Source organism: Somniosus microcephalus, chromosome 5 (assembly GCF_052327205.1).
Source record: "Somniosus microcephalus isolate GS21.2 chromosome 5, FLI_Smic_1.0, whole genome shotgun sequence".
Taxonomy (NCBI): Eukaryota; Metazoa; Chordata; class Chondrichthyes; order Squaliformes; family Somniosidae; genus Somniosus; species Somniosus microcephalus.
The window spans coordinates 117093970-117106053 of record NC_140991.1 but is presented as its reverse complement, the minus strand read 5'-3'; the positions used below and the strand labels follow the sequence as shown (position 1 = coordinate 117106053).

Genomic DNA, 12084 nt, shown 5'->3' with positions numbered 1-12084 from the left:
CAGTTTTGAGGTCCTGAGAAAGGATGAGTTAAAGTAGGAGACTGAGCAATGAGTTTTCATTTCATCACAGTGTAACTGTAGGGAGCAGGAAGAGCCTGTTTGGAGCTCAGAATAAACTGGAGGAATGTTCAGATGAGCATTGAACATTGTGGTGCCTGTAAAATAAAGAGCAAACAAATCACAGTGGGGTGAGAAAGGGACTGTCTTCGAGATTAAAAAAAAATAGTTTTTCATAATAAATGACCCCTACCCAGAAAAATGGGTTGGGGTCACGGTGGATTTGGGAGTTCTGCCCTGCTGCTACCCCATCTGAAAGAGCAGAATAAGCACATGTTTTGTGGGAGGCTCTTTGAAGGTAACTATTTAGAAGTACATTGTTAGATTTTGCCAAAGGGTTTGGAGAATTCTAAAGCAATGGCAGATGATTCACCAAAGTGTTCACCAATAGAATGTTTATCGTAAAACTCATACTGAAAATCATGGATTAAGACAGAACTTTCAAGCTTATGAATAATCTTGGAGTTAACATCAGCTTCCATATATTTAGAAAGTTCTGATGTAGGGGCAATTGGATAATGGTTTGACAACTGATGAGAATTCTTTTTGAGCTTTCTACCAAATCACCACATTGCTCAATACTCTTTTGGACACTTTTTAAGGTTAACGAGTGCTAGTAAAATATTATCACTGCCCTTGGTTTATTAAGTCAATTTGCTTTCTACAGGTATTTAACCTTTCTGAAAGGAGGTATGACCTCTCCAAGCTTAACTCCAAGGTACAATGTTTTTTTTGAACTAACTTGGTTTTCCCTATTTCTGACCTGGTTAAAACAACCAAAACCTTCATTTCAATCCTATGGCGTGCCATGTGACTGGCTGATGCCATAGTTTTGTAACACATTTTACTAATGAATATATAGAATTACTTTTCTTTTTTCTGTCCTCCTCCTATGCTTTTAATTTGACTATCCCTGTATTATATCTGCTGATTTTTTCCATTTATGCCTTTTCTCACCACTTGGGCAGTTTTGTACTTTGAGGCTAAAAAGACAAGTTTGGAAACCAGGGCCTAGAAATTCAGTATAGCCATGTTTGGGGCGCTACAGCCGGGCATTCGCTAAATTTTGCGCCCGGCACAACTTGGCGCCACCCTCGCCGATGTTCAGTTGCATCGCCCCAAGAGGTTGCTGTTGCGCTAAAGCAGGCGATGCACGACTTATCATAAGGCGCTAAGCCGGCGAGCCGAGGTGCTAACACCGAGGGCGGGCGCAGTGCAGGTGCGGTGAGTTGCTGATTGAAGGCAGACACTCTGGCGCCGGTCGGCTCTTAAAGGGGGAGGGTGGAAATGTTTGGCTGCCATGCCCTGCACACTGCAGCCCTGAAGCAAGGCCTGACCATTGCTGGTTCATCAGTTCTATGCCCTGGACCATGGGGAAGCCCGCTATTCTTCCAAATCCCATTGCACGCTCTTGCTGCTTGTCCAGGGTCATGGGGAAGGAGATGTACTGACGTCTCCTTCTGAAAAAGGCATTGTTCACCTGGCGGATGCAGCAATGTACCGCGAACTGGGAGATGTTGGCAATGTCCCCAGTAGCGGATTGGAAGGAGCCCATGGCATAGAAGTTGAGAGCCACCTTCACTGCCACCGACAGAGACGTCCTGCTCCTCAGTTGTGGCTGCAGATCTCTGCGAAGTAGGTGGCAGATCTCAGTGACCACCTCCCTTCTGAATCGCAGCCTCCGAACACACTGCTCCTCAGACATGTTCAGATATGAGAACTGCTGGCGGTGTACCCTGGGTGGGTAAGGCCTCCTGTGCCGACGCCTTTTGGCCCTTCTCCGTCTGGCCATGACTGGCACTCTCTCACGGCGTCTCTGATCCCTTTGAATGCAATGCAGAAAGCCAAAGTTTCCACCCATTGCAGTCCCCATTATATTTGGCGACTCAAGGCTATGGCACTGAAAGTGAAATCCAAGTGCAAAGCTCTGGCCTGAAGCCAGAAGTACCTGTGCGTGCACTGAGTCAAAGCAGAAAGCTCTCTGCCTTTGTCTCTCTCCAAATATCCGTCTCTCACACAGAAGGATTGGCACAAAATGGCTGCCACTTATCATGCAGGAGGAGTCCCCTTTAAATAGCGCCCCCCGCGCCCCGCAGCGCTTGGGAACCGTTCCCCTCTACCAGTCGCTGGGGGCACCAGGCGCACATAAGGGTGGCGCCACTGAAGTTCCGGTTCGGGGCGCACAAAGGGCGTTGCACCATGAAATGACGTCAGGATCTGCGCGCGCAGCTGAGCGGGCGCAACGGTTTTGCGCCGCCGCTAATTCTTGACTGAAGTTCGCGAGAGGCGCAGATTGCGCCGCACCCGGGCGCTAGCCACCTCGCGCCCTGCTCCTCGGCCTCTTAAGGCGCTAGCGGCTGGTGCTAACAACTGAATTTCTAGGCCCAGATCTTCAAAAATAAAAGACATAGACACTCCCACTGGTCATGGAGGCTTCTGTGCAGCCTTGGGGCTTTCCTATTTTAATGGAAGTAAAAATAAAGTAATCAGTGAAACATTTACTGAATTAAGGTCACTTACTAAGTGCAGGAAGGGTAGCAGCGTGTTAAGGTAGAATGTGGAGAACCCTAACTCTTTATGGTAATATGCAAGAAAATGTCATCAGGAAAGAAACAATTTTTCCCCATCCTTAAATTTTTAATAAAAGCTTTGTCATAGTTGATTAAACTATGTTTTTGCCCAACGATCTTGCCACTTTATTGGGCAATAATGACTTAGTTGTTCCTTTATTTAAGTTGTAATGATTTGGATGTTGAAAATTCTTAGAGCTTATTTTCCTCTGCCCTGCTCCAAAATAGTGCCTGTAAAATGGGGGCAATGCAAAGGAAAAATGGATGTTAATCCTTTGCTCCCATTTTGCTCCTGGACAGAACTGCATCACAACATTTGCTATGGAATTCTTGATGTCTGCAATTAACTGCCTGAGGAGGGGGCACCACTTTAAATTTCATGCAAATAGGTGTCAGGCAACTTTGAATCCAGATTTCTTGTAATAGTGCTGAGTGCAATTCAGGGGTAAACTGCCCTCGTAAAAACCTGTCAATACTGACTTGTGAGCTGTTCAGCTAGCATCAGCCTTAACAGACATGCTGGTATTGTTAAGATAGGTCTTTATATTTGATTTTGAATAACAAATAATTTTGCTGCTTCAGAACTTGTTGCAGAATGCTAAGTACATTTTGCAATGCAGACCTGTTCAGTACCGTTGCTCAGTGCCCCCCTTCCCCCCAATATTTTACAATGTGGCGTGGAGGCAGGCAAGGGGAAAAAACAAAAAAGCCTCTTTGCTTGTCATAAGCCAAAGTCAAACCAGCACCCACCTATTCCTGCGCCAGCATTCTTCATGCCCATACTTGTGTTCCCACTCTTTCACCAGCTGCTTGACACAATGGTGCCACCCTCTATCAGCTCCCTTAAAAGCAGACTGTCTGGGTACCAGGATTGCTGCTTGAGAAACTGATTCACAGAGGACGTTGCCTTTAAATTAACATGAAGGCCACCAACATGCAAGTCACAGCTTCTAGCGCAAAAGCGTTAAATTACAAACTTAGCAGTCTATCAGAGGGTGTCCGGATCAAAATCTTGTCCCCGGACTTGGCCCTGTGCCCAAGAGTGCTCCTAGTGTGTGCCTGCTGCATTACAATGAGGCCCCAGCGGAAGTTTGGACACCTCAAGATATCTGCATAGCAGCTCCATGCTAATTTGCTCCTGGATGGCACAGTAGAGGAAGTTTGGTCCCTATTCTAATATTCTACATGATAGGTGGCCTGCTAGTTATGCACAATGTATTATTTTAATCAAGTCTACACTTAAATGCAACCTTTAACGGCCCTTTGACCTCTGCAGCCCTGCAGTTGTGAGTTTTGGCAAATCTTGTCGGTGATGTCCTCTGAAGGACCCGTCTCTCCTGCAGTAATTGATCATGGGTCGCCATTAATGGGGAAACTGGAGCTGCCCATAGTTCAAGTTATTTCACTGTTTCCATTCTCATTGTTGGAAGAAAAGAGGAAAACTATCAATGAGAACTTCATACAGGAGAATGCATGTCATAGGAATACAAGAAAGGCCTCTGACTCCCAGCAAGCCTCTTACATTTTGACTGACCTCAACTTCCCATTCCTGCTTTCTCACGTATCACTCGCTTCCTTTCTTTCTCCCAAAACACATCTTGTTATCATTTATATTATTTGCTTTAATGGTCTTTCATGGTAACGTATTCCATATGTCTGTTAACCTTAGTGTGAATTATTTGTGTTTGAATTCTTTATTTATTGCAAACTTTCTGTTTTGTAAATGATGTCTCATCATTTTTGAACCCTTCATCCCTGTAAACAATTTTTCTGGATCAACTTTATCAATTTCCTTAATCTTTAAGACTTCTAAAAGTCACCTCAAATTTTTCCTGTTTTCCTGTGAGTAACAGCCCAACTTCATCAACCTTTCATCATAACTTTAATAGTCCCCTTGTTCCACTGACTTTTACCCTTTCCCTTCTAAGAATTTCAGAAATTTCCGTTATTTTCAATGGGTGATCAAGTTGGTTAAAACCACATGTTTTAGGAATTTCCATCACTTTCATTGGGAATACATGGACATTTTTTCTATTTTAGGTGGAAAAAGGTTCACTTAACTTTGTCCATACAAATGGGGGTGCAAGTTAAAATAACCTTTTTCCAAGCAAAATGGCTAAAATAAAAAACTGCGATCCCATTGAAAGTAATGGTTCTAGTTGCAAAATGGTTAAGAGGAAAAAATACATTTATCTTTGATTTATTACTTCAAATTTTGAGAAAGTTCTTACATATATATATATATATCCAAAGCCACAATGAAATGCAGTCTGGTAATTATATTATTCTGTATGTTGCCAAGTCTATTAAAAGTGTTCATACTCTGCAAACATTACATTGCCAGTTCTCCTGTGAAAGCCAGTTTTAGGACACATTTGTATGCATTTGTTTTTACTAATTTGAGATTCAACTCTTCGAATCTTCTTGGTATTTAAATGAAGTTTTGTTTTAAAATGAGGCACATAACTTTAATGAACGCTGTACCAGAGGTGTGTCATTGGCCCTTAGAAAAATGAAAATTTGTTTCTTGTTTCAGGTGATGGATGTAGGTTGGCCTGACCTTCATGCGCCGCCTCTAGATAAGATGTGTACCATATGCAAATCAATGGAGACGTGGCTGAACAGTGACCCACTTCACGTGGTAGTTATACATTGCAGAGTAAGCAGGTTTTCTTTTAAGTCTGTTTGATTAACGTGTAATCATTTTGTTTTGTAGAACTTGGTCTTTTGTCTGATTTAGTTCTTTGAATATCTGAAGGGCCTTCACTGCTTTCAAAATAGACATTTTCTGTCATGAAACAAAAATAATTTTCTGGTATTTTATTTTGAATTTGCAATATCATTCAAAGATTATAAACATGACTGGTTTGAAAATAGAAAAACAACCTCTCAATCGTGCAGTCGTACTTGACAGCTGAGGGATATTAGTGCTGGGCAATGGATTTTCTTCTGGACTTTTTGTTGTCACTGTTTTACATCAACTACTCCCAGGTCAAATACAGCATGGTTGGATGCAAAATAACGTTTCCTTTACGCTATTTTAACAATATTGCCTCAATCACAACCTCAGAAAAGCACCTCAGCCATTCTTGTGACCACTTTGAAATAAGATTGTAAAGTTAGTGCCAATTAGTGACAAATTGTGAGTAGGGTTGTGTTGGGAACCTATAACTACAAAAACTGATTTGAGATAACACAATCTTATTTCCTGTTGGGTCTTTACAGATGCCAGAGAGAGAGACAGAGGAAGTTTAACTCATCACTCTTTGCTGTCCTTGAACCCAGGTCTCAGACATGAAAGAATAATTGCCTTCACCTAATATATCACCCAGTCCTCGTTCAAATTTAAATTGAAGAATCTTCTCCAGTGGATAAATGCAATTTGTGTTGTTTACTAAACTCTATTTTCCAGAAGGGTTCCTTTGACCACGAGTCTGTTCTGAGTTAGCTGGTCTCAACTGGGGCAGCAGAGAGCTGGGGGCGGGGGGGGGGGCACCATGACTGACTTCAGTGTCGTCAGGCAAAGAGCAAGAAACGTGGACCAGCTTCTTGCCTCGGTTGTTATGCCAGAAGGCACACATGTTTGGAGATTGGATAAGGACGTCTTTAAATTTGGAGTAATCGAATGTCGCGGCTCATAAAGAATGACCTTTAGGTAAAGTACTTCTGAGCTGCCAGCAATTGTGCAACTGTATCCCAACATGAATTACCAGCCAGGAGAGCAGGACAAAACCTTCAAAAATCAGTTATGTTTATCTTTCTTTTTTTGGCTCCTACAAGCCAATTGAGGTTGAGGATTATATATACAGGATGTAAAGTATTGTATGTGATAGCACATTTAAGTTTTCCAAAATGGGTCATATTACTAAATGTGAAATTAAAAAAATGTTAACCAGTGAAACCAGCGACAAAATGTTTTAGACCATCAACATTTTGCTTGCAATTTCGCTCTTGTTTATTCTTGCTCTATTTCCGAGAGTTTTACCATATTTCGAAGACCTGGAACGGTGTTTCTCAGCACAGATTGATGCTGTAGTTATACTACTTTTGTTGTGCCAGTGCTGCAGTGACAGCTTTGTCCAAAGGAGCCGCTTATGACCACTGGTGCGGGCCAGTATTTGCATCAGTCAGATTATGGCTAAGAGATGACTGTCTCATTTGCTCATCAGTTACTTTCTGCATCGGTTGTTTATTCTGTTAAAAGACAAAAGATTTCAGCATAAATGAAGGTTTAATATCATTGTATTTTGTTTCCTGGTAGAATAATATCTTGGCTATTCACAATAATTTAAAAAATGTTTTTTTATTTGTTTTTTTATGGGATGTGGGCGTCGCTGGCAAGGCCAGCATTTATTGCCCATCCCTAATTGCCCTTGAGAAGGTGGTGGTGAGCCGCCTTCTTGAACTGCTGCAGTCCGAGTGGTGAAGGTACTCCCGCAGTGCTGTTAGGTAGGGAGTTCCAGGATTTTGACCCAGCAACAATGAAGGATCGGCAATATACTTCTAAGTCAGGATGGTGTGTAACTTGGAAGGGAGCTTGGAGGTGGTGGTGTTCCCATGCGCCTGCTGCCCTTATCATTCTAGGTGGAGGACGTCGCGGGTTTGAGAGGTGCTGCCGAAGAAGCCTTGGTGAGTTACTGCAGTGCATCTTGTAGATGGTACACACTGCAGCCACGGTACGCCGGAGGTGGAGGGAGTGAATGTTTAAGGTGGTGGATGGGGTCCCAATCAAGCAGGCTGCTTTGTCTTGGATGGTGTCGAGCTTCTTGAGTGTTGCTGGAGCTGCACTCATCCAGGCAAGTGGAGAGTATTCCATCACACTCCTTACTGGTGCCTTGTAGATGGTGGAAAGGCTTTGGGGAGTCAGGAGGTGAGACGCTCGCCGCAGAATACCTTGCCTCTGACCTGCTCTTGTTGCCACAGTATTTATGTGGCTGGTCCAGTTAAGTTTCTGGTCGATGTAACCACGGTCAGTGTGTATCCTGCTTTTTACACTTCAAAAAAAAGTTAAAAGAAAATCTTCGGTAGCTTGTTGTGTGATCTCTTCCTTTCTAAAGATTACAAAAAACATTGCTGTTCCTTCAGCTCTTTTTCAGTGACTAAGTATTTGACCGGTTAATGAGAAAAGACTCAGAACTTTTAAAACAAAAAGTTTGCTCAGTTACTTTATTGCAACCCTTTTTTGGCAATTTTATATCCTTCTCTCTCAAAGGTGAAATTCATGTTGGGGTTCAGTTCCACACTTGCCCAAATGGGTATTCGTCCTGTCTAAGTCCACACAGTGAATGTTGGCAAATTATTCAACAAAACAGGCACCCCAGTCAAGCTTGATCCTCTCCTCACAATCTCTATATATACACCCTTTCCAGTTGGGGTCTCTGAATGTTGATCATTTGTGAGAACCCAAGCTGATTTCCGCCCATCCCCTCCTACCCACCCCAGTCCTTGGCCAAGGATGCTGCGATCAACTGTAGCAATCATATAGCCACCCCAGTTGAGTCTAGCTAATTGAGCACAGGCTAGTAATTGGGCCTGAAACCTTCTAGTCTGTATGGTTTAGCACTACTTTGTGAACTGCCTTCCTGCAGCAGGGCACTGGGAGAAGCATATCTCATTAGTTCAGTCACAAACAAATCTCCTGCCAAGTGAGAAATCCAGTTGGCAGTGACATTAATTTTAACCATTGGATCCTCAATGATATTAATTACATAGGAAACAGAAGCATAGGAACAGGAGTAGGCTATTCAGGCCCTCAAGCCTGTTCTGCCATTCCATTAGATCATGGGTGATTTGGACTTCTGCCCCATTTACCTGCCTTTGATCCATATCCCTTCATACCCATACCTGACAAAAATGTATCAATCTCAAGTCTTCAAAATGTCAATTGACCCAGCATCCATAGCCTTTTGGGGGACAGTGTCCAGATTTCCACTACCCTTCATATGCTATGCAATTTGCAAATCTGTTGGTGTGCTATAAAACTTTACAAAGAATCTTGGTTCATTACAAAACAGGTACTTATTTTTTAATGAGTCAAAGTGCTTTGGAAGTTTTATTGCACAACCGACAGCGTTTGATAGCACAGCTGCAGAACAGAATGTGACTGTAGTGATGTGGTCACAGCACAGGGCTCCAAACACTTGGCACAGCATCTTGTTTGTGCACAGTTCTTGAAATTAAAAGAATATTCAGCAGAGTAGAATGACCTATTAAATAAAAGGTCACGGTGTTCTTGTATGTGGGCTTCACTGTACTCGCCCAAATGAGGGTTTATCATTAAGATATTAAATCCTAAATTTCAAACTTGTTTTTTCAGTGCCTGTCTTTTATTTATTAGAAAAAAGGTAATCCTTCCTCATTGTTCTCCTTTCAATATACAGTGGGTTAGGTAAAAACTCTTAAAAGGAAATACTGTAGATATAATCTTTTAAAGCTTTCTCTCGGTAGCTTTGCAAGAGCCACATAATCCTCCCCTATTCCCACACTGATCATTTCTCTGCATCAGTGTCTCATAGTTGCATTCTTTAAGTGGAGCTGTAAATCCAATACAAAAATTAACACGTTTTCTTAGGAGTGGTGTGTGTATACGGCAATTAATAATGCTTGGTTAAATACTTTCCCGTTAAATACTCGTCGTTTGAAAGAACTGAACATAATTTTAAAAACAACTGTTTGCCAGCACACAAACAGCTTTAGAAAGATTTAGCCATTACTTTGTGTATTTTATACGGTCTTGTGTGTCTTCAGGAGGGCAACAACTTTCAGAGCTGAATGCATCAAAGTTGTTGCCAAATACGTCTAATAACTGAAATGTTGGAAAATAATATTTTGGAAACAAGGTCTGCTTCTCCAGTTATTTAGCTTCAGGCTTTTCATTTGCACCCTGAGGGGCAGTATCTGCTTTCTGCTGTTCCAAACTCCTCCAACTTACTGAATTTGCTTTGGGAGGAAAGAGCCATTCCTTGAAAGGTTATGCATTGCTGAATTTTTGGCCCTGAGCAAGAGGAATTCCACAGTGATTGGTTCCAAATTATAGGATGAGTTTTGGAATTTTTAGTTCAAAATGCAATGATGTGACCGATATAAAAACAGAAAATTCTGGAAATACTCAGCGGGTCAGGCAGCATCTGTGGAGAGAGAGAGTTCACGTTTCAGGTCAATGATCTTTCATCAGAACTGGAAAAAGTTAGAGATGTAACAGGTTTTAAGCAAGTACAGAGGCAGGGAAAGTGTGGGGAGTAAAGCAAAAAAAGGAAGGTCTGTGATAGGGTGGAAGGCAGGAGAGATTAAAAGACAAAAGGGATGATGGTGCAAGGCAAAGGGGGTGGTAATGGGACAATAAAAGAAACAAAAGATGGGTCTAGAAGAGGTGTACATGATGAGCAGAATCATTACCAGCAACTGTTGTCTGGAAAAAATGGGAACAGTGGTTATGGTCTGAAATTGTTGAGCTCAGTGAGTCTGGAAGGCTGTAAAATGCCTAATCGAAAGATGAGGTGCTGTTCCTCGAGCTCCCGTTGGGCTTCATTAGAACAGTGTATGAGGCCGAGGACCGAGAGGAAGTTGGGCAGAGAATTAAAATGACAAGCGAGTGGAAGCTCGGGGTCACGCTTGCGGACTGAACGGAGGTGTTCCACAAAGCGATCACCCAATCTGCATTTGACCTTCTCAATGTAGAGGAGACCGCAGCGAATACAGGATACTAAATTGAAAGTAGTACAACTAAATTACAGATTCACCTGGAAGAAGTGTTTGGGGCCCTGGGCGGTGGGAAGGGAGCAGGTAAAAGGGCAGGTGCTGTATCTCCTGCGCTTGCATGGGAAGGTGACGTGGGAAGGGGAAGAGGTGTTGGGGGGTGATTGAAGAGTGGATCATGGTGTCGCGGAGGGAGCGGTCCTTCAGAATGCTGAAAGGGGAGGGGAAGATGTGTTTGGGATCACGTTGGAGGTGACGGAAATGGCGAAGGATGATCCGTTGAATGTGGAGGCTGGTGGGGTGAAAGGTGAGGACAAGGAGAACCCTATCGAGGTTCAAAGTGGGAGGGGAAGGGGTGAGAGCAGAAGTGCAGGATATGGAACGGACACGGTCAAGAGAAAAGGAAGAAATATTGGAAGCACTGGTCTAGAAGGTGGCATCATCAGAACAGATGTGACTGAGGCGGAGAAACTGGGAGAATGGAATAGAGTCCTTACAGGAAGCTGGGTTGGAGGAAGTGTAATCAAGGTAGCTATTAGAGTCAGTGGGCTTAATGTACTGAAAAAAGAGGTAAGTGCGGCGACCTGAGTAGGACTCTCTTCACAGATGCTGCCTGCCCTGCTGAGTATTTCCAACATTTTCTGCTTTCATTTCAGATTTACAGCATCTGCAGTATTCTGCTTTTGTATGATGTGACTGATCACTGATGCAGTTTCACAGTAAATTCCATTTTATTAATTTTTTTAAATAGCTTTTTTTCCTTTCTGTAGAGTTGCTGTTTTTTGTTCTGACTTTTTCTGTCCTGCAGTCTCCTTTTGAATTTTGTCCCATTCCATTTTCCATTTCTTGATCTATTTATATAATGCTTTTATTACCTATCTCAGAAATGTCTCAGAATATTTCATATACAGTGAATTACTTTCAAGAGCTGTGACTGTTATTAAGTAGGCAAATGCTGAAGCCATTTTACACACAGCAAGGTCCCACAAATTGCAGTAAGGTGAATCTGTTTTTTGTGGTGTACATTGGGAGAACAATGTTCAAGACACTGGTAGAATTCCCCTTTTTTGTTGAAAAGCGCTATAGAATCTTGAACATCTACTTGAACCAGCAGAACAGGCAGATAGGGTCTCAATTTAACATCTCATCTGAAGGGCAGCACCACCAAGGATACTGTACACCCATAGTACTCTAAAATGTTAGTTTCGATTATGTGCCCAAGTTTGCACTTAGGGAAGACATGTAGGCATCAAAAAAGGTAGCTTCTGCATGGTTGTAGTTGCTTTCCTATTATATTGTGAGCAATTTTTAAATTAATTGCCAGTGCACACCACGTTGAATGCCTTGGGACAGTGGGGACACAATGTGAATCACCTGATTCCTGGAGGAATTTTATGCTAAAAGACAGAGTTGGTAATGGACTCATGGGTCAAATCTTAGATGTGAGATTTTCAAGTCAATGACGTTACTAGAGGTGCAACCTTTCACAAGATGTGCAATCCCTATATGTTCCCCAACAGTAATATCTTAGGAATAATCTTTCAACGCAAATGCTCCATCTCCTGTTCTAATGTCTGCTACAGCAATCTATTATCCATTGTTTTGTATTGGCTTTCATGGGATCTCTGCAATTAAACTGTCCGCTGCCCCACCCCCTCCTCTTCTTGAGTTGCGTCTGATTTTTGTCACCACCTGGACCTCTGAAGATAGCAGTTGTGCCGTCTGATTTAAATTTTAAACTCCCTTCTCCGATATTACTGAA

At 42.5% G+C, this 12084-nt stretch overlaps 1 protein-coding gene across 10 annotated transcripts in view; it reads left to right on the top strand.

Moving 5' to 3' along the window:
• The window catches only part of tns3 (tensin 3), a 532570-nt gene that overhangs the window by 320745 nt on the left and 199741 nt on the right, over positions 1–12084 (top strand). For 9 of the 10 annotated variants that reach the window (XM_085988093.1, XM_085988094.1, XM_085988102.1 and 6 more), the window contains 2 exons: positions 725–775; positions 5164–5286. In XM_085988093.1, coding sequence (XP_085844219.1) covers positions 725–775; positions 5164–5286 — 174 coding nt within the window. The remainder of the gene's footprint in view (positions 1–724; positions 776–5163; positions 5287–12084) is intronic. The other variant, XM_085988095.1, reaches the window with a different exon arrangement.